We start from the raw sequence: 20,692 nt of genomic DNA on the forward strand, positions 1-20,692 counted from the left end.
GAGAGACAACTGGCACAGGGAGCGGTGACAGAGGTAGAGAGGCAAGCCGTCCACAGGTGTTCAGGAGGCAGGCCTTCCGCAGCATATTTCATATCCCTCTAAGTAGCTGCTCTTCGCTCAGATTCTTCCAAGAAGGAGAACTTCTCAGGCCCCTTTGAGGGCACAGCTTGCTCTCTGCCCAAGACCCTGACACCTGCTGATGGGCAAGAGCCACCCCTCCCTAAATATTAGAGGAAACGCTGCCTGCCAGTCAGGACAACATCCACATCGGGGTCCATGCCAGCCTGCGCCTATGCACGTGGGGTAGAGGCTGAGCTGGAAGGCCAGCTGCCAGACTTGCATGCTGGAAGTGACTAGATGGGTTGGACAACACTTTCTTAGTCACCCCAAATACCTTCACGCAGCCCATCCTGCCTGCCCACACTAAGCTTCCTTCTTTGATTCGTGTCAGCAGAGGACAAGACTGACTCTTCCGTGTCCCTGCCACACCAGAGTTGCCTTCACCAAAGCCAGTGTTCCACACAGTCCCCAAGCCAGCCAAGGTCCAGCCAGCCTGGCTCCCCCTCCTGCCGCCCCCCATCTTCCCTGGGCCCTGATTCCGGTTATGACACTGCAAACACCAAACACCAGCTGCCTTCGTTTCTGTGGAGAGGCTCTCTGAGGGAGCCTCTTTCCCAGCCCTGAGGCTCTTTCCCTGATGCAAAGACCCTGTTCTGCCCCCCCCCCCCCCACATCTGGTCCCTTAGCTCTCTCTGCTCCCAATAGACCTCAGGATAGGTGCTATTAGCTTCTGTTCTCCCCCAGTCTGTCGGGAGGCCTGGCAAGATGGCCCAGACAGCCCTTCACACCTACCTGCCACATCCCACCTCCTCTGCCTTCTCTCCCAGCCTGGTCCTTACAAAGCAGCTGCCACCTCAGCCTCCAGTCTACTCCGGGGGGAGCTTGCCAGGTTCTTTCAGGCCTCATAACCTGTGCACATCCGTTCCTGGACCACTTCATTATTTCACCCTTGGGGTCTCAGCTCAAGGGTCATGTCCTTAGGAGCCCTACCATCACGTGGCCCTCTTCAACTTTCAACTTTTGTTGCACTCAAAATGCCACTCTGAAATGATCTGCTGATCAGTGGTTTCTGAGCTCTGCGGGTGTGTCTCCTACTAAAGGGTGTTCCTGGGCCTGATGCCCAGCAGGTGCGCAGCTGTGAGGGCCTTGAAAGAGGACTGGCTGCCCACTCTACAGGAGGTGCGGGAAGGGGAAGGGTCGGACCCTTCTTGTCCCCGCAGGTGGCAACCAAGGGTTAGGACGCACAGGCCGGCCCAAACGCCATAGGACGGGCCGCGAAGGACCGAGCCAACCGCCAGTGCCGAAAGGCTCGAGTCTTCTTTTCACCTCAGGATTAGGGGTCCCCACCGCTCCGCGCAGGCAGGGCTAGCTCCAGGTCCACTCTCCGGCGGCGCGCCCTGCCCTCCCCTCGCCTCCCTTCCTCTCTTGCCCTCCTCTTGCCCTTCCCTCCAGTCCCCGCGCAGCCGCGTGCCCGGATTTGTTATTGTGAGGGCGCCCGCGGCGAAGGTGGGGGCTGGGTGCGTGCTGTAACTGGCGCGTGCCCGTGGGCGCCGCGGCGGGAGCGCGCTGTGCGCACGGCAGGGCGGGGCGGGGCTCCGCATCTTCGGCGCTCCTCCCGGGCTCCCCAACCCGGATTGGCTCTCGGCACTGGGAGCGCGCGAGGGCGCGGCGTGCAGGGCCAGGCGGGGGGCGCGCGAGGCGCCGCCCGCGACCGCGGAGGAGCGTAGGGAGGAGGGTGAAGGAGGAGCGCGGGGAGGAGGGCGAGGGGAGGGAGAAGGCGCCCGCCTGGCTCCCTGCAAAGCGGCCTTATTTATCTGGGCATAGCCTCAGCCTCCCCGGTGGGAGGCTTGGGGCGGCTGATCCTCTCCCACCGGGGAGCTCCTCTCGGGGTGCGGCCGAGGTGGCCGCCTAGGCCGGGACACCGGGCGCGGGGCACGCCGGGCCCTGCTGGCCAGGCCAGCACCTCCGCCGCCTTCCCGCTTCGCCAGCGCCCATGCCGGGCTCCCCATGACGGGAGGACGCCCGGCAAACAGCGTGGCATGAGCCAGGAGCCCGGGCCGAGGTAAGGTGTGTGCTCCCGGACAGGCTGCGGGGTGGGGAGGGGCCAGGCCATCCATGCCACGGAGGTGACCACAATGAAAGGATGGGGAGGGGGGTTGAGGCAGCGCTCCTGCCACCCCCGAGGGCTTACGTAACCGCAGCCCCTTCCCTGGCCATGACGGCTGGGCGTCAGGCCCTGCCAGGCCTTCCCGCAGCCCCCGTACCCCAATGGAAGGCCTGGTCGAGGCCCACTCCGCATGACAACTGAACCTAGACTATGGGTCAGTGCCATCTGACCATGTCCCGTGGCAGTGGAATTGCAGGCCCCCAGATGGCCTGGCTGGGTGAGGTCCTGAACCACCGCTGAGCCCTGCGCTCCCTGCCTCAGCACCATGAGCCCCTGGACTCATGAAAGAGGTATTAGACACAATTACCTCAGGTGAGCCCTAACCTGAGAACCTGTCTGTCCCCTGCACACCTGGCCCTGTATGGAGCTGCCACGGTGGGAGGAGGGGGCTGGGCACATGCCTGGTTCAGGAGGAGGGGTCAAGCCATGGCCAAAGCTGGAGGGCCTCACGAGGGAAAATGGGTATCCTGAGACTTGCTGGGGAGGGGTCCTGTATTCCTGGAGTTTGAGTGGGTGGGGAAAATGGCACATCAAACACCCTAGAAGGAGAGAAGTCCTGGCTATTGGAGCCTTAGGGAGCCCACGGACCAGTGGCCACTCCTACAGCCCCTCCCCTCCTCTGCATAGGAAGCCTTCCCTCCAGGGAGAGAGCAGATGGTGGATGCCACCTCACCTGCCCCCTCCATCAGGTCCCTCTCCACACCAGCCACCTCCTAGGGTCCAGTGACCAGAGTCGGCTTAGGCCTCTCCGGTGCCAGGTGGGCACAGGACCCCTTCTTCCACCAGACTTTTTTGGAAGCTGCTGGACAGCAGTCTGGGCACAGAAGGCCTGGTCTGGGTTGGGCCCCTGAGAGGTCTGGGGTCGCACAGGCCAGGGCAGAAGCCTGATGGAGACCCACTGCCTCAACAGGAGGTGGCCACAGGGCTGGACCAGAGCTGTCTGGAGAGGAGAAAGAGTCATGCCCCGGCTGTAAACACGGGCAGTGCAGGGCAGGCTATTCAGGCCACAGGGGACGCAAGGACTCCGCTGCCCCTGTGCCTGCTCTCCCCTCCTCAACCACCCCTCACCTTGGGCCAGGCCTAGGAGCACCTCTAACACTGGGGAGGTTCGTGGGACAGGCACCACCCTCCAGCTCACACCCACTTCCAGGGCCCTTGAGCAAGTCCTATCTCCCACTGATGAAAAGAAAACAAGTGGACCTGAGTTGGGGCACCTGGCGCCCTCAAAAGAGCTGGGCCCAGGAAGGACTGCGCTGCTGAAAGCCAGGGAGACATCTTACCCCGAGGTAGGGGAAGGAGCTTCTTGGCTTGCCTGCTCTACTGCCCGCAGCCCGTTTTGTGACATGTGTCTCAGAGGCTGGCATGGGGGAGGAGTGGAGGTGGCAGTCAAGGAAGGTCTGTGGGGTCAGAGGGTGGCCCAGAACCTTCCCCACCAGTGGACTTTAAGAGCTTCAATCAGGCCAGGCCCAGAGGGTGGGCTTGGACCACCTTCCCCTACTTGGCAGGAAAGAAGGGGAGAGATTCAGGCAGATGCCCAAGCATCGGGATGCCAGGCCTGGGCCCTGAGGGGATTAGGTCCTTCAGAACAGGGGGGCTGAGATGAGGCCTGGAACCTAACGTCCACTCCCCAAAGCACCCAGTCTCACATGGCCAAGCCACCCTCAGTTGGGCTGAAAGACTATCGGGGCATGAACTCCAGTCTCTCTTGAGGCCATGTTCTCCCTTCCCAGAGTCCCCGGTGCATGGGTAGGGCAGCCTGCACCCCAGAAGCCTCTCCAAGCTGGGGGTGGGAGGGGAGTGCTGCTGCCAGGACATGTGCAAAGTGGCAGGGATGTGAATATGCCTGAGTCACGGGGCTTGTCATGGAGTGTGTCAGCCTTCACCACGCTCCCAATCCCAAGCTGCTCTGGTTGTCACCCCAGCACCTGAGGTTACCACCACAGATCACTGTATGTGAGTTTTTCTGGCTTCTTGGCCCTCAGCAGGCAGGGGGAACTAGTCAGTGCAGGTTTTACTGGGGCCAGGTCACATAGTGTCCAGGGCAGCTGCGTCAGATGGGGGCATCAGGGATGGAGGAAGAGTCCTTTGAGGTGGGGTCATGAGGTATGAAGAGTTTGTTTGTTTGGAATGAACAGTCCACAAGAAGAGTATCCCAGTGGTAGACATGCAGCCTGCAGCCTCTGGAAGGAGAGCAGAGGTGTGACAGGGACAATGCGGGGAGAGAACACCAGCCCCAGGATCCCAAACGGGGAAGGCACAGGGGTGGAAGCAGAACAGGGCAGAGAAGGGAGGCCACAGGGGGTGTACCTGGCCTGTGACAGGCCAGCCAGGGACCCCTGGTTGTCCTGTGGACCCATGTGCCTGGCTTGCATTTTGGGAGTCAGACAGGTGAAGATCTTGGGGTCAAATCCAAGCTTTGTGAAATTTCTAAAAATTTACTCTGAGCCCTGTTTTTCCCACTGTGGTCAGGCAGTGTGTGAAGGGCTCAGACCAGCAGTGAGGGGAGTGGTGCTGAGAAGAGAAGGCTCACTAGCCTCCCTCCCTGCTGGTGGTACCGGTCCCCTTCTCCTTGGGTCTGGCCAGATTACGGGGGACAGGCAGCCAGCTTCCTTAACACTGCAGCTCTCAAGGGGAGTCTCGGCCAAAAAGGAGACATGAGTTGTCCTCTCCTCAAGGGCCTGAATAACTGCAAGGCCCACCCTAAGCCCCAGGGTCCTGGGGGCCTTCTCAAAGACTCTGACACCAACCCAACCCCAGAGGCCTCCCTCCCCTGTGGACATTGGCCTCTGTTGCAACCAGTGTTAATGAAGTGAGCTGCAGCTTCCCCACTAACTGCCCTCCTCTTAATCTAACCTGTCCTCCGTCACGCCTCATGGGCCTCAGGCAGCCACACACCTTTCTGCCTGACCCTACTAACTGGTCTGCCATTCCTCATTCATTCATTCATTCATTAATTCACTCATGAAGCACTGAGAGGTCCCAAAGTCATGGTGCCATCAGTCCACAAGGAGCCCCCAGCCAAGGGGAGAAGCCAACAGGTATACAGTGGTGGTAACACAGCTGATGACTGAGACCCTGGAGATCTTTCTCAGTGCTGGGGGTCCCAAGGCGGGAAGCAGGGGTGGTGCTTATACCAAAGAATGGAGGAGAAGGAGCTTGCAGGGTGAAGGGGCACAGAGGCCTACTGAGCAAGCAGGGGGACTAGCATGTGCCCAGGCAGAGATGGGGCAGGGGGAGGAGGAATGCAGGACAGGAGGCAGGGCTGGAGAGGTGTTCGGTGAGGCTATAAGGTAGACTTGCTGGGTCTGAGGACCTGCAAAAGAGGCAGCTCCTTAGGAGGCCCCAGCATGGCTATCTGAAGACTGTCAGCCTGGAAGTCACAAAGTTCTGGAGTCCTCCCAGGAGCCCCCAGGACCCCACCATGCTCCCTGAGTCCACTGGCCCCCATTCTTCACCGTAAGTCTGTCTGGGAGATCACAGAGGCTCTCCCATGTGGCACCCTGATCCAGCTCTGGCTCAGGCTGTCGGGGACAAGTCAACTGAAGTAGTGGCCACCATCTCCCTCCTTGCCCTCGGGTGGGCCCAGGAGCCCTAAGCCCCTGGGACCTCCCCGAGAATCCTACTACAAACTGAGAGGAAAACCCACCAGGGCTGAGGCTAAGAATAGTGCAAGTGTGGCCATCTTTTCAAAAAGCCTCTTTTCACAGCATTAGCTCCTGGTATTTATCCCTAAAGGGGGAGGCAGGTGCCAGCAGACTGGCAGCTGCCCCTACCCCTTCCTGGTAGGAAACTCCAAGCAGATCCTCCAAGCCCCTCTGGGTATAGTCACAGGTACCAGGAAGGTAGGTGCTCTGCAACCCATCTGGCTAGGTGGATGGGGCTTGGGCCAGGCAGAGGGGCCTTTATCCTAGTCCCCCAGGAAGCTCTTGCCTAACTGGCAGGAAGACCCACCTCTGACCATGAGCTCACCTTTCTCCCAAAACTCTGACCCCTGGGCCAAAGGGTGGCTGTTATCGATTTTGAGCTACAGAGCAGGGGAGTCTCAGGCTGGGTCAGTGAGGCTGGATTGTGAGGAGCAGTTAGAACCCAGCAGGAAGGACCATGGACAAGGCTGAGGAGCAGCAAAGCTGCCTTTGTAGGAAGGCAGCTCCAATCCAGGGCATGGGAAGAGGGGTTTGAGAGGGCCGACTGCCCGGCAGGGCCGTACCTTCTGGCCAGGGGTGGGGGTGTGGGGTGAGGAGCAGCCTCACCTCAGACACTCCCCCCAGGCTGCTGAGGGTCATCTGGGCCTGGCCACTCCTTCCCATGGGCTTTCACCCAAGAGCAAGTTTATTTTCACCAGCTCAGCCTTGAGCCCTGGAGGGTGGAGATGGACTGTGGATGGGAGTGTACAAATGTGAGCTCCAGTTGGGGACAGGAAGGCTGCCTCACGGTTGCCAGGGCATCCACGTGCATCCCCCCAACTCAGGCGCTCCACGTGAACACCCATGGCTAGGAGCGTTTTCAACCTAAATCTGCTCTTGAGTTATTTCTCCTCTGGTGCCGCCTCCGCTGCCTCCTTAGGATCTTAGACGAGCGGGGCGGCCTCTTTCCTCTCCTTTTCCCCCACCCTTCCACCTCCAGGGCCCCTCCCTGCTAAGGAGGGTTTGCCGGATCCATCCCCCACACACCACACTGCCAGCCGCTGTCCACGGTGGAAGCTGCCGGGCCTCACCTCAGAGCAGACGCACAGCGACTGCAGGGGCGCTGTCCATGGTGCTGCGTACTGAGGGCTGAGCCGGCCGCGCCTCGTCTGTGGGAAGCAGCAGAGACCGGGTGGGCAGGGCGACCTCAGCCGTGAAATCATGGAGCCCTGTTCCGTGAACACAGGAGGTACTCAGGCTGGGGATACCTCTCTGCACTCAGCAGCCCCAAAGAAGGAGTTACAGCGACATCCCTTCCCCCGGACATAGGAGTAGGGGCCAGTTGGGGGCTTCTTCCTGTCAATCCATGAAGTACTGCTGGCCACGATGGTCCCCTCCTCCTGTACTGTCATTAAGGGCAGTTCTCAGACCACCCCTGCCACCGTGGGCAATCCGTAACTCCTTGGAGCCTCAGGTTCCTAATCTGACCACCCCCGCCCCCACCCCCAAGCTGCTGTGAGGTTGAGATCCATGATTATCCCAGTGGGCAGTCGGCAGATGTTATGGATGTCATGTGTCAGCTTCCGTGAGGTCGTGAACCACAGTGAGGGGCCAATCAAGGTGTGGGAGCCTCTTCTGGGGAGGGAGGTCCCAGGGTGGACCACTAGTCTGGGGGCCCATGGCTGGCAGGTCAGGAAGGCTCTGGGGCCCAAAGTTGGGTTGGCAGTCATGACAGCCACATGTCCCCGGTCTGTGCCCCCTCTCCAGATGTGGAATGCTGGCAGAGGTTGTCCTGTCCAGGGCTTGGAAAAAATGGAGGGTGTGGTGCTGGAAAGAGCAGGGTAGGTCTGCCCACTTACCTCCCTTGTTCCTGGTGGTTCATGTCCCCTTCAACGCTGGCAGGCCATGGGGCTCAGAAGTAATGTCCATGTCACTTCTAAAGTGCTCACTGTAGGCCATGCACTATACCCTTTGCACATGTGGTCCAGTGACAGGGATAATGTCAACTGTGAGGCATCAAAGTGAGGAAAGTGAGGCTTGGATGAGGGAAGGCCACACAGCCAGGGTATGTGACCATGTGGGTGCACACAGTGGACAGCCTCTTCACTGGGTGTCTGGTGGGGGTTGGGCAGGATATCTGGAATGTAGAGCAGAGGGTAGCACTGTGACGGTCCCACTGCCCCTTCTCTCAAGGGCCATCTGTGGCCTGTGCCCTCTGCCACCCATTTACAGCCTTGGAGGCCTAAGAGGAGCCAAGGTGGTCTCAGCCCCACCTCGGGGGGGACCTCCCTTCACATAGCCTTCCATAGCCAGCTCTGGTCCAGACATCTGCTCCACCACTGACTATGACCTTGGGCAAGCAGTTCACACTGTCTCAGCCTTGGTTTCCTCATCTGGTTAATGGCTACAGTCACCACAGCATCCTCCTCAAAGAACTAGGTGGAGGATTAAAGAGACAGGTTTCTAGGGCTCACTGTGCTGGCATCACCTGCCCTTTCCTTGGGTAGATTCTTAGCCATAGAACCTCCTGTTGCCACTGGTATTCGCAGGGGCTGGTATGTGAATCTCAGAGTACTGGAACTTCTCCAGAGCTATGCTGGCACTCCACAATGGAAGGGCCAGAGACTGCCCCAAATCCTCTCCTTCAATTATGTAGCCCCCATGTAGTGGAGGCAGGCCTGGCAGCCACTGATGGTGGGCATTAGGATAGCAAAGGGAGCAGACACAGATGAGTCTTGCCTCTCTCCACCTCTGTTCTCTCATCTGTAAAATGGGAACCATTGTACCTAGGTGTCAAAAGCTCTGTGAGTGGGTGCAGGTTGAGCTCAGCACACACACTAGGCACTCAGTGACCAGACCTGTCCTGTTGCTGCTCCATCAGGGAGGGAAATTTACACTTAGATCTCTTTTGTTGAGTGCTTCTGGGAGTGCCATGGGAGAGGACATCCAGGGACAGGAAGGGGCCCCGCTCTGCCCTCCCAAAGAGAGTATGGAACTCACTCCTCACTCCGGGCCCCTATCTGCAGAGTGACGGAGGAAGATGTCCAGTCCCGGAGTCGACGGCGACCCCAAGCCCCCATGCTTGCCTCGAAATGGCCTGGTGAAGTTGCCGGGCCAGCCCAATGGCCTGGGTGCAGCCAGTATCACCAAGGGTACGCCGGCTGCCAGGAACCGCCCTTGCCAGCCACTGCCCCCACCCACTCTCCCACCACCCAGCCTGGCTGCCCCACTGCCCCGGGCGGCCCTGGCTGGGGGCCTGTGCCCCACAGCAGGGATCCCCCTTGGTGGCCCACCCTCAGCCCCAGCACCTGGGCCCCCAGTGGAGCGGCCGCCGCTGGCCACAGATGAAAAGATCCTCAATGGCCTCTTCTGGTACTTCTCGGCCTGCGAGAAGTGTGTGCTGGCCCAGGTATGCAAGGCCTGGCGACGCGTGCTCTACCAGCCGAAGTTCTGGGCAGGCCTCACGCCTGTGCTGCATGCCAAGGAGCTCTACAACGTGCTGCCTGGTGGTGAGAAGGAGTTCGTGAACCTGCAGGGTTTTGCTGCTCGTGGCTTTGAAGGCTTCTGTCTAGTTGGAGTCTCTGACCTGGATATCTGTGAGTTCATTGACAACTATGCCCTGTCCAAGAAGGGTGTGAAGGCCATGAGCCTCAAGCGCTCCACCATCACTGATGCTGGCCTGGAGGTGTGTCCTGCTGCTGGCTCACTGGCTCAGAAGGGACAGGGATTGGGGGGCAGGACTAGGAAGCAGCAACGGAGTAGGCATGAGGGTAAGAGGAGGTAGGGGGATGGGCTGAGGGGAAGCTCAGGCACCCAGGAAGCAATATAACTGAGTGCTGAGTTGATGCCCTGAGAGGGATCATGGCTCTGGGAAGGGGGGAAGCAGGACTAGTTTTATAATTTGAGAAACGCAGCCCAAAATGAAAATGCAGGTCCCTTGTTCAAAAATGATTAAGAATTCTAATACAGCGACAGGAAAGAAGTTCATTAAGTGGGAGGCCCTTCTGAGCACAGGTCCTGCATGCCGATGGGGGGCATAATGCAGGTAATGGGGGGAGCAGGGGCAAAAGGCAGAGGTGCAGGCAGCCCCTTCCTCGGGACCTGGACTGTAATCATTAAATCATTAACACCAACTGTTCTGGCACCTGCTCTGGCCATGCCCAGGGTCCCCAGTCCCCCTGTGTCCTCCCTCCTTTGTAGAGCATAGTTGAGGTATAACAGACACACTATATAAAGTGCACTTGCCCAAGAATACGGTTCCATGTATGTTTACACACTGGGTTCCTTCTACCCTACTTTCTACTCTCCACACCAAACCCTGTAGAGGGGCACACCCAGGAATTTAGGTGGGTGTGAAAGTCAGGTCTCCTGACCCTGAACCTACCTGCCCACAGGTGATGCTGGAGCAGATGCAGGGTGTAGTGCGCCTCGAGCTGTCCGGCTGCAACGACTTCACTGAGGCAGGGCTGTGGTCCAGCCTGAGTGCGCGCATCACCTCACTGAGTGTGAGTGACTGCATCAATGTGGCCGATGATGCCATTGCAGCCATCTCGCAGCTTCTTCCCAACCTGGCTGAGCTGAGCTTGCAAGCCTACCATGTGACGGACACGGCGCTGGCCTACTTCACTGCGCGCCAGGGCCACAGCACGCACACCCTGCGCCTGCTCTCCTGCTGGGAGATTACCAACCATGGTGTGGTCAACGTGGTACACAGCCTGCCCAACCTTACGGCGCTCAGCCTCTCTGGCTGCTCTAAGGTCACAGATGATGGTGTGGAGCTTGTGGCTGAGAACCTGCGCAAGCTTCGCAGCCTTGACCTCTCATGGTGCCCCCGCATCACTGACATGGCACTGGAGTACGTGGCCTGCGACCTGCACCGCCTGGAAGAGCTGGTGCTGGACAGGTGTGTGCATCCCCCACCCCTAGGTCATGGAGAGAGGGGTTGGAGGAGGCCAGCAGAACGGTTTAAGTAGGCAGCCTAGGTTAGTGAATAGATCTGTAAGTAGAGTGGGGCTGCAGTGAGGGTGGGGAGTGGGTTGAAGGGCAGGCCCTCAAAACTCTGGCCTAGTGTGTGAGGCGGGCCTATGGAGAGGAAGGAGCTATTATGAGTGGAGCAGGGGGTGAGTTCACACCAGGGGCACTCCAAGAAAAGGAGTAAGGGGTTGGAGCTGAGGAGCGAGGAGGTGTTTTGAAGGTGGGCAATTCCTGTTCTGTTGCAACCACAGGTGTGTACGCATCACGGACACTGGCCTCAGCTATTTATCCACCATGTCGTCCCTCCGCAGCCTCTACCTGCGATGGTGCTGCCAGGTACCGTCCCTTCACGCCTCCCGAGATTGGGGAGTAGGCAGGGGAGGTGGGGGGCGCAGGGAATGCCCCCGCCCGGACAGTCCTCTGATCTCACTCAGATCCGGTAAGGAAGTCTGGGATTCCTGCACACCCAGCGGCCGACGTACGCGGAGCATGCGGAGTCCCCAGGGCCCTCAACGGCACTCCCCAGCGGCCTCCTGGCTCCCTGGGAGCTGAGGACCCGCCCCCGTTTTGAACCCCGCTCCCTGCCCTTCCAGTAGGATCAGGCCAGCGAGCGGCCTGACCCCAGGAGCGGGGCTCCTGCAGGGCGCGAGCGGAAATAGTTAACTCGCTCCGCCCTTCCGCCCAGGTGCAGGACTTCGGGCTGAAGCACCTCCTGGCCATGAGGAGTTTGCGTCTCCTGTCTCTGGCAGGTGAGACTCCCCGCTGGCCGCTCCGCTGGGCAGTGACATCCCCCCCATCCCCACCCCCGACCCCTCCCCGACATACGCGCACACTTAGTCCGACTCAGCCAAACCTGCAAGGTCCCTGGTGCGGCTTCGTACCTGGGGCTGACTCCCTTTGGCCCAGGTCCCGGTCAGAAAAAGCAAGACGCGGCCACGCTCTAGCCCCGCCTACATCAGGCTGGCCCCGCCCCTGCCCCACCCTTTCCGGGTCCCCGTCGATTCAGCCGACTCCGTGTCCCCCAGGATGCCCACTGCTGACCACAACCGGCCTGTCCGGCCTGGTGCAGCTGCAGGAGCTGGAGGAACTGGAGCTGACTAACTGCCCCGGGGCCACCCCCGAACTCTTCAAGTACTTCTCACAGCACCTGCCCCGCTGCCTCGTCATCGAGTAGCACAGGGTCTTCTCGCCCCCGTCGCAGGAACCTGCCAGGCTCTGGGCGGGGACGCGAGGGCGCCACTGAGCCCCTTTTCTCCGCACCTCCCAGTGCAGCGCGGGAGGCGGAGCGAACCGAGGGAAAGCCCTGCTCTGCGCCCGCTCCTCTCCTGGCCGCGCCCAGGCAGGGAGGGGCGACGGGCGGTGTCCGCCCCACGCACGCACGCACACTGGGGGATTTGTGCATGCCCCTCGTGCCCGCCCTGCACGCCCGCCCGCCCGCCCCGCCGCAGCCACCTCCCATGATTCGCCCGCCCGCTAGGGGGTGGGGGGCCGGGCTTGGTCGTGGGGGGGCGCTTCAAGCTCGTCAGACAGCCGTCCTTAACCGCCTTCCCTGCCGCACCCCGTTGTCTTCTGGCTGTTCCCCCGTCTCGGGCAGGGCCCAGGGGGATTGAGGGGGGCTGGGTCCCCCAGGACACAGGGGCCCGGGAGAGCCCCATGGGCTGCCCTTATCTTCCACCGCACGACGCCTGGAGCCCTCCAGAGGGTACAAGGGGAAACAGGCCTCCGCCAAAGCCATGGCCCACCAAGGAGCCCAAGTCCCACCCGCCCTTCCACCTCATGCCAGCCTGACCCAAGCAATTTCCCCTCTTCCTTGCCACTGTGTGAGAGTCCCCTGCTCGCCCCACCCCCATCCGCAGGCCTACATTCCTTGGGCCCTGGCTACACTGGGGCTGAATCAGGTTGGGAGAGGGGCAGAGTGCGTGACAGTAACTTTGGCGTAATCATCGGATCCAGTGCGTCTCAATGCAGAGGTGATATGGCTACCTTGAGAGACCCCAAGCTAGAGCAACACTCAGGGCCCACAGGCCTTGGGAGCAATCCTGGGTGGATCCTACATTGCAGCTGCTGTAGCCAACTGGGCCCAGGCCCCTCAATACTGTATTTCATCCTAGGCAGTTAGTTGTCAGGCAGAAGGTAGTGTGAAGTGGGCCCCAACCAAGGCTCAGGGTCAGCAGCAGCCAGCGAGTTAATCTTCCAGTGGCCAGCACATCCTTAGCACTCAGAAGAGGGAGGGCTCCTCTCTAGCCACTCCCCACCCCCTCTCCAGCTTCCCAAACTTCTGCTTGCCCAAATGGGCTCTGACCATGTTCTGCCCCATCCCAAGACTTGGATGTCCTAGGGGATGCTGGCACATCTTGGCAATTGCTGAGGAGGGGGCTGGGACCCCTTTCCATCCCAACCTTGAACCCCAGGAGATGCAGTGCCCACATCTAATCTTGGGACACCCACGCCCCCATCTGGTTGGAAGAAAGTAACCAGTTTCTAGAGAGAGAGAGAGAGCGAGAGAAAGCGCGCGCGCGTGCGAGAGCAAGCGTGAGAGAGAGGGGGAGAGAGAGAGAGAGAGAGATGCTATTGAAGCAGAGAAACAGTTCAACAGCCCAAAGATCTCTCTGCCCTGGAGTGCCCACAGGAGACTCCTGGGCTGAAGTGGTCAGGAGCCAGTTTCTTCAGCCCTTCCCACAGCTCCGTAGTGGGGAGGTGGCAGCTGTCCATTTGTCCAAAGTATTAATGCAACTGAAGCTGTGATATTTCCAACGACTGTAGGAAGAAAAAAATAAGGGGAAAGAGGAAATCAAAACCAACCAACCCCTAAAATCATTTTCTTATTGTACATAACGACCTCATTCTCCTGTATATGCGGAAGATATAACCTTATATTTGGTAAGTGTTTCTTGTGCTATTTTATCATGTGACCTGTTTATAAAAATATATATTAAAAAAGTTGTAAAAACATGTGTCTGAGTTGTTTTCAGGTCATCAGGCCATGGTGGGGAAGGTATATCTGCCCTGATGGGTCTGAGTCTCTGGATTCTAGTGCACCTCTTCACTCATCAAATTTTTTGGTTCTTTAAACAAACATGTAGGGGCTGGGGGATACAGTGCCAGACTGGAAACCCAGCAGTGACCAACAGGTCCCTAAGCTCCCTGCTTAAGGGGAGAGAGACAGACACTAAAGTCATTACACTTAACTATTCCCTCCAAAATACCTAGGATCTAACCCATCCTTTCCAAAAGGCAAAATGAGTCCTGTTTCATGGACAAGATAAATGTTAAGAGAAGAGTAGGGATGTCTTAAAAGACCACACAGTGCATCAGGGACGGACCAAAACTCACACGCAGGAGAGAAAGAGAGGCTCACAGAGAAGGGTGGTCTCAAGCAGGGTTGCATGAACAGTCTGGCACTGGAGTTTGTGGAGACCAAGATAGATGTGATCTCTTCCTGGTGGAGCTCATATTCTTATGCAACAGACAATAACCAGTAAACAAAGGAATGGGTTGTGACAAGTAGAGGTGGCAGTGATTGGAGAAGCCACGTTAGACGAGGTGGCCAGAGCAGGCCTTTGAGAATGGAACACTTAAGCTGAACCCTCAGGGTGGGAAGATGCGTTCTGAAGAGGAGACAGCCTAGCACAGGTGGCCACGAGGCAAGAAAGAGCTTGGCTGGCTGGAAGAAGTAATAGAAAGCGCTGTGGCTGGGGGAACGCGGGCAGAGGAAGAGGCCAGGGGTTTGGGATTTATTCATGACGTGGTGGGGAGCGGTGAAGCACCTCAGTCAAAGAGTAGTATCTGGCTGCTCTCCGAGTCCAGTTCACGGGGATCAGGGGCCCGGGAAAGCCTTTAGGAAAACCTGCTCCTGGGGTTCAGGGGAGTTGAGGAAGCGGGTAGACACTATTAGAGGGATTCAGGACTCGTTTAGTGATGCATGGACTTGCGGAAGAGCCATCGGGGTGGGGGGAGGGGGGAATGAGCACTGGTTATAAATACTGCGATTAAAAAAACCAACCACTGAGGCGGAACCGGGGAAGCCCCTCTACCTCAGCCCCGCACCAAACCTCCGCTTTCACTTGGCCTGGTCCCAGATCCGGAACTTTTGCTATGTGGGAGCCCGCTTCCGGCGAGGAGCTGGCAAGAAGAGGACCACTTCCGATGAGGGGCGGGAAAGGGACAGGCTATTTCCGGTGCGTCGATTCCGGCTCGGCCGGGCAATTTTACTAAATGGTTTGGGTGCTCGCGGAGGAAGAGGGTTCTTCTGTTCCTCTGGCTCTGTTACCGCTGCCACCGCTCCCACACGCCACTGCAACCTCGAGCCACCGGCGTCTCCTGTCTCCCGTACCTCCAGACCCCTCAGGCTCCTTACACAGCTCGGTCTTGAAGTCCCTCTGGGTCCCCTGCGCCTCTGGCCTTCGGGCCTCCCTAATCCTTCAGCTTCGTCCCCGAAGGCCCCAGAGCCGCCTGCTTGGATGGTGGTAACTACCTTACTTCTCTGTCGGGATTGACTGACTGAAAGTCCAGTGACCGCCTAGATCTGACTGTTGGGGGGATGGAAAGGTGGCCAGGGCTGGAACTGACCAGGTAGGTTCTTCCCTACAAGTCAGACATGGGACTGACCAGCTTCAGGGCAGCTATGGCACCTTCTGACCGCCTAGCCAGGGTGATGAAACTTGCCTACCAGACTGACTGACTAGCCCAGATCTAAACAGTTTTGGTGTATCCAGTCAGGGTGAAGGGTTTGAACTGACAGCCCCCCTGTCCTTATGGTGACCAGGCCAGCCAACTCCACTGACCCCCTGTCTCCACTACCTGTGCAGCCATGGAGAAGATGTCCCGAGTGACTACAGCCCTGGGTAGCAGTGCATTGACAGGCCATACTATGCACTGCCACCTGGACGCACCAGCCAATGCCATCAGTGTGTGCCGCGATGCGGCTCAGGTGGTCGTGGCAGGCCGCAGCATCTTCAAGATCTATGCCATTGAGGAGGAACAATTTGTAGAGAAGTTGAACCTGCGTGTGGGCCGCAAGCCTTCGCTCAATCTGAGCTGCGCTGATGTTGTCTGGCACCAGATGGACGAGAACCTGCTGGCCACAGCGGCCACCAATGGTGTGGTAGTCACGTGGAACCTGGGCCGGCCGTCCCGCAACAAGCAGGACCAACTGTTCACGGAACATAAGCGCACTGTGAACAAAGTCTGCTTCCACCCCTCTGAGGCCCACGTGCTGCTTAGTGGCTCCCAGGATGGTTTCATGAAGTGCTTCGACCTCCGCAGGAAGGACTCTGTCAGCACCTTCTCAGGTGAGGCCCTCAGAGGCAGTTTGGGCAGGTGTGAGTCTTTGAAGGTGGCTGGCCTGTGCAAGCAGGTTAAGAAGTGCTGCAAGCATCAAAGGCACTTAGGCATGCTCCCAGGAGGCTTCTGGAGAAGGAACCAGCTGAGCTGAGACTGAAAGAATGGGTCAGGGGTCAGCAGGGGAGGGACAGGGTCTGACCTGATTTAAGTGTGAAGAGTAGCTGAAGTGTGGCTGCAGCTCTGATGCACCCGAAGGGCCAACAGGAGTTGAGGAGGGGGATGGGATGAGGAGGAGGGCAGAGTCGGAGCAAGCCCTCTGGGCAGCCGATCTGGGTTGTTGAGAAGATGGTTGTTTCACTGCTTTCTCTTACCTTACCTCAGAGCTCCAGGCTGCCTCATTGCAGGAAGCCCACTGGGATTTCCAAGGTCCTCAGCCCAGGGATGCAGAGGAGGTGGGGTACACTGCCTGATCCCTGCCATGGTTCTTTTCCTAGCAGGCCCAGCTCCCTGACAGTAGCCTTGAGCCAGTTCTACCTTGTCCACCTTGATGGAAGCAAGTGAAGCACAGGGAAGAGGCCTTGGAGAATTGAGGGTGGGGTCTCTTAAGACAGACCCTGTGGTGGGTTAAAGCTGGACACTGCTCTCAGAGGCTCTTGGTGTGGTAGTTTATAGGGGTGAAGATGGAGTCTCAAAGCCTTCAGTCCTTTAGAGATGACCCAGAGCACCAGCTCAAGGTAGAGGGACTGGGCCGAAGCTGGGGTACCCTCATCTGCCTCCTTTGGGGTCCTCAAAACTCCTTGTGGAGTGTGGACAGGTCGCCCAGTGAGGCTCCTGTTCACCCAGTGTTCTGATAACCCAGTCCTGAAGCTGGGCCACAGCTATGTGCAAGGACTGACATCAGAGGAAGGATCCAAGGAAAAACAAGGTCCGGGAGTTTGTGTCAGAAACTACCAGATGTCTGGCCCTGGCTGGTGCAGCTCAGTTGGTTGAGTGTGGCCCTGCAAACTGAGAAGTTGCCGATTTGATTCCTGGTCAGGGCACACATGCCTGGGTTGCAGGCTCCATGCTCCATCCCCTGGCCCTGGTTGGGGTGCTTGTAGAAGGCAGCCAGTCACATCGATATTTCTGTGCTTCTCTCCCCCACCTTTCCCCTCGCTCTAAAATAATATAAAATAAAGTAATAAAAAATAAATAATAAAAATATTTTTTAAAAAAGAAAAAACTACCCTATGCCTGGTGTCCTGCTCCCCAGCCCAGGCTGTTGTGTCTGTGAGGCCTCTTCTCTCTCCATCTAACCTAGGCAGGGCTTGAAGGGTCCACAGCCACTCCAAGGGCTCCCTTCTCAGCCACTCACCCTCCTGGAGTCCCCTGTGAGCTGTCCTGATCTTCTCCCTTCTTTGACATCCTGTCCACAGGCCAATCTGAGAGTGTGCGGGATGTCCAGTTCAGCATTCGGGACTACTTCACCTTTGCCTCCACCTTTGAGAATGGCAACGTGCAGCTCTGGGACATTCGGCGGCCTGACCGTTGTGAGAGGATGTTCACAGCCCACAATGGGCCTGTCTTCTGCTGCGACTGGCACCCTGAGGACAGGTATGGGGTGGGCTAAGGGCACGGGCAGCAGGGCGGGATGGGCAGTGCTCACGGAGGGGCTCTCTCACTGCCCTCAAGTCCTATGAGTCAGAGAGCTAGGGAACCCTCCCATCCTAGGAGAGGAAACTGAGGGTTTCATGGGCCTTTCATAGGGGCTGGCTGGCCACAGGTGGGCGTGACAAGATGGTGAAGGTATGGGACATGACCACGCAACGCGCCAAGGAGGTGCACTGTGTACAAACCATTGCCTCAGTGGCCAGAGTCAAATGGCGGCCTGAGTGCCGCCACCACTTGGCCACCTGCTCCATGATGGTAGACCACAACATCTACGTGTGGGACGTGCGCAGGCCCTTTGTGCCAGCAGCCATGTTTGAGGAGCACCGTGACGTCACAACAGGCATAGCCTGGCGCCATCCACATGACCCCTCCTTCCTGCTCTCTGGCTCCAAGGACAGCACACTGTGCCAGCACCTATTCCGTGATGCCAGCCAGCCCGTTGAGCGTGCCAACCCTGAGGGCCTCTGCTATGGTCTCTTTGGAGACCTGGCCTTTGCTGCCAAGGAGAGCCTAGTGGCCACTGAGTCAGGGCGCAAGCCCTATGCTGGTGATCGGCGCCACCCCATTTTCTTCAAGCGCAAACTGGACCCTGCTGAGCCCTTCGCAGGGCTCGCCTCCAGTGCCCTCAGCGTTTTTGAGACGGAGCCTGGCAGTGGCAGCATGAGCTGGTTTGTGGACACTGCTGAGCGTTATGCCCTGGCTGGCCGGCCACTGGCCGAGCTCTGTGACCACAATTCAAAAGTGGCTCGGGAGCTGGGCCGAAATCAGGTAGGTGAGGCTGGGCTGAGGCGGGCCCAGGGGCCATGACCTTGGGGCAAGGTCAAGGGGTCCTTCCAACTGCTGCACCTAGACCCTGTCCTGAGTTCAGTCCACTGACCCTCGCCCACCCCAATAACTGATTACTGAGGGTGCTTAAAGCCCGGGAGTAGGGCAGACATCAATGCCATACTCAGGGTACAGGTGTGGAGCATCAGAGGGCTTAAGCCCCCTATTCTTGCTTTGGACTTTGTAAGGTCCACACTGCCTCTCATCATCTTCCTGGGATCCCAGGCTCATTTCCACATAGGCCAGCTCCCACATCTGCTTCTTTCTGTGCCCTGCAGGATGGGGGCTGAGATTTTTTGTCTTTCCCATGGGCCTCGGTTTCCCTACCTGGGGTTGGGTCCCTGGAGCAGCTGAATGCTGAGAGTTTTGGTTCTATCCAGGGTGGGGGTCGGCATGGGACACCAGGGACCAAGGACCCTGTGAGTGACTGGTGCCCCCCCCCAGGTGGCGCAGACATGGACCATGCTACGGATTATCTACTGTAGCCCTGGCCTGGTGTCCACTACCAATCTCAACCACAGTGTGGGCAAGGGCAGCTCCTGTGGCCTGCCACTCATGAACAGGTAGATCCCTGGTGGCGGCTCTCTGAGGGTGGGACTGCTGGAGCCTACCCACCTATCAGCCCTCCCTGCCCCCAGCTTCAACCTGAAGGATATGGCCCAAGGACTGGGTAGTGAGACCCGGCTGGACCGCAGCAAGGGTGACACACGGAGCGACACAGTACTGCTCGATTCCTCAGCCACACTCATCACCAACGAGGGTAGGCTGGAGGACAGCACAGGACATTGTTGGGAATGGGGCTGGGGCATCCCAAAGAAAGCCAGCAGTAGAAATCCCTCCCTCCCCTGGCAGATAATGAGGAGACTGAGGGCAGTGATGTGCCTGCTGACTACCTGCTGGGTGATGTGGAGGGCGAGGAAGACGAGTTGTATCTGTTGGATCCAGAACATGCTCACAGTGAGTGGGGGCTGGGAGGGGCACAGTTGGGAGGCAGGACCAGAGGCTCAGACCTTGCCTTCCTGGCCCCTGCCTCCCAGCCGAGGAGCCCGAGTATGTGCTGCCCCAGGAGGCCTTCCCGCTGCGCCATGAGATTGTGGACACGCCACCAGGCCCTGAACATCTACAGGACAAGGCTGACTCGCCCCACGTGAGTGGTAGTGAGGCAGATGTGGCCTCGCTGGCACCTGTGGACTCCTCTTTCTCACTCATCTCTGTCTCACACGCACTCTACGACAGCCGCCTGCCACCTGACTTCTTCAGTGCGCTCGTGTGTGACATGCTACGCTTCTATGCTGAGCAGGGTGATGTGCAGATGGCCGTATCTGTACTCATCGTGCTGGGTGAACGTGTACGGAAGGACATCGATGAGCAGACCCAGGTTGGTGAGCAGGCAGGGGGAGGGTCTCCCTGTGCACCCATCTGTGTTAGCACCCAGCACGCTGGCGTGAAACTTCTCAGTGTGCCCACAACCCTGGCCTCCGTCTTCCTCCTCCCTTCCCTGTATACCACCAGGAGCACTGGTACACGTCCTACATCGACCTGCTGCAGCGCTTCTGCCTCTGGAACGTGTCCAACCAGGTGGTCAAGCTCAGTACCAGCCGCGCTATCAGCTGCCTTAACCAGGCCTCCACCACCCTGCACGTCAACTGCAGCCACTGCAAACGGCCCATGAGCAGCCGTGGCTGGGTCTGTGACAGGTGCCACCGTTGTGCCAGCATGTGTGCAGTCTGCCACCACGTGGTTAAGGGTTTGTTCGTGTGGTGCCAGGGCTGCAGTCATGGGGGACACCTGCAGCACATCATGAAGTGGCTGGAGGGCAGCTCCCACTGCCCTGCTGGCTGTGGCCACCTGTGCGAGTATTCCTGATCCACTTGCCCCGTGGGGGAGGGAAAAGGCTGGAGCTTGTGAACCAAATAAAGGAAGCGGAGCCGCAGTATGAGGCTGCCTGTCGCCTCGTTGGTAGCGCCGCAGGTTGCCCGGTTCTCACCATTGGACGACGCCGGTTGGGGCGGGAAGGAAGTATACCCATGGGAACTGGCAGAAGTCACCATTACGTCTGTTTTCCTCGCTCTGCTTTCCGGAAGCCCCGCCTCTTTGTAGGCGGGCCAAA

The 20,692-nt window shown here is 58.7% G+C and overlaps 2 protein-coding genes across 4 annotated transcripts; both read left to right on the forward strand.

The window, feature by feature from the left end:
- The first annotated feature begins 1,814 nt into the window (after positions 1 to 1,814).
- FBXL16 (F-box and leucine rich repeat protein 16) lies at positions 1,815 to 12,247 on the forward strand. 3 transcript variants are annotated; one of them, XM_054586776.1, is made up of 7 exons: positions 1,815 to 2,127; positions 3,378 to 3,513; positions 8,877 to 9,535; positions 10,245 to 10,753; positions 11,076 to 11,160; positions 11,510 to 11,573; positions 11,850 to 12,247. In XM_054586776.1, the coding sequence occupies exons 3-7, from the start codon at positions 8,891 to 8,893 to the stop codon at positions 11,996 to 11,998; spliced, it is 1,452 nt and encodes a 483-aa protein (XP_054442751.1). In that variant the 5' UTR covers positions 1,815 to 2,127; positions 3,378 to 3,513; positions 8,877 to 8,890; the 3' UTR covers positions 11,999 to 12,247. The 3 variants fall into 3 exon arrangements, with proteins under 3 accessions (XP_054442751.1, XP_054442750.1, XP_054442752.1); XM_054586775.1 differs by having other exon boundaries at positions 1,815 to 2,122; XM_054586777.1 differs by lacking the exon at positions 3,378 to 3,513 and having other exon boundaries at positions 1,815 to 2,122.
- A 2,753-nt stretch (positions 12,248 to 15,000) lies between these two features.
- WDR24 (WD repeat domain 24) lies at positions 15,001 to 20,576 on the forward strand. The gene is made up of 9 exons (XM_054586718.1): positions 15,001 to 15,290; positions 15,633 to 16,115; positions 17,523 to 17,700; positions 17,853 to 18,525; positions 19,027 to 19,145; positions 19,221 to 19,342; positions 19,435 to 19,539; positions 19,620 to 19,960; positions 20,095 to 20,576. Exons 2-9 carry the CDS (start codon positions 15,635 to 15,637, stop codon positions 20,446 to 20,448), a joined length of 2,373 nt encoding a protein of 790 aa, XP_054442693.1. The 5' UTR covers positions 15,001 to 15,290; positions 15,633 to 15,634; the 3' UTR covers positions 20,449 to 20,576.
- The last annotated feature ends 116 nt before the right edge of the window (positions 20,577 to 20,692 follow it).

Source organism: Pteronotus mesoamericanus, unplaced genomic scaffold, assembly GCF_021234165.1.
Source record: "Pteronotus mesoamericanus isolate MK-2021 breed Mesoamerican mustached bat unplaced genomic scaffold, CSHL_Meso_final contig_947, whole genome shotgun sequence".
NCBI classification, from domain to species: Eukaryota; Metazoa; Chordata; class Mammalia; order Chiroptera; family Mormoopidae; genus Pteronotus; species Pteronotus mesoamericanus.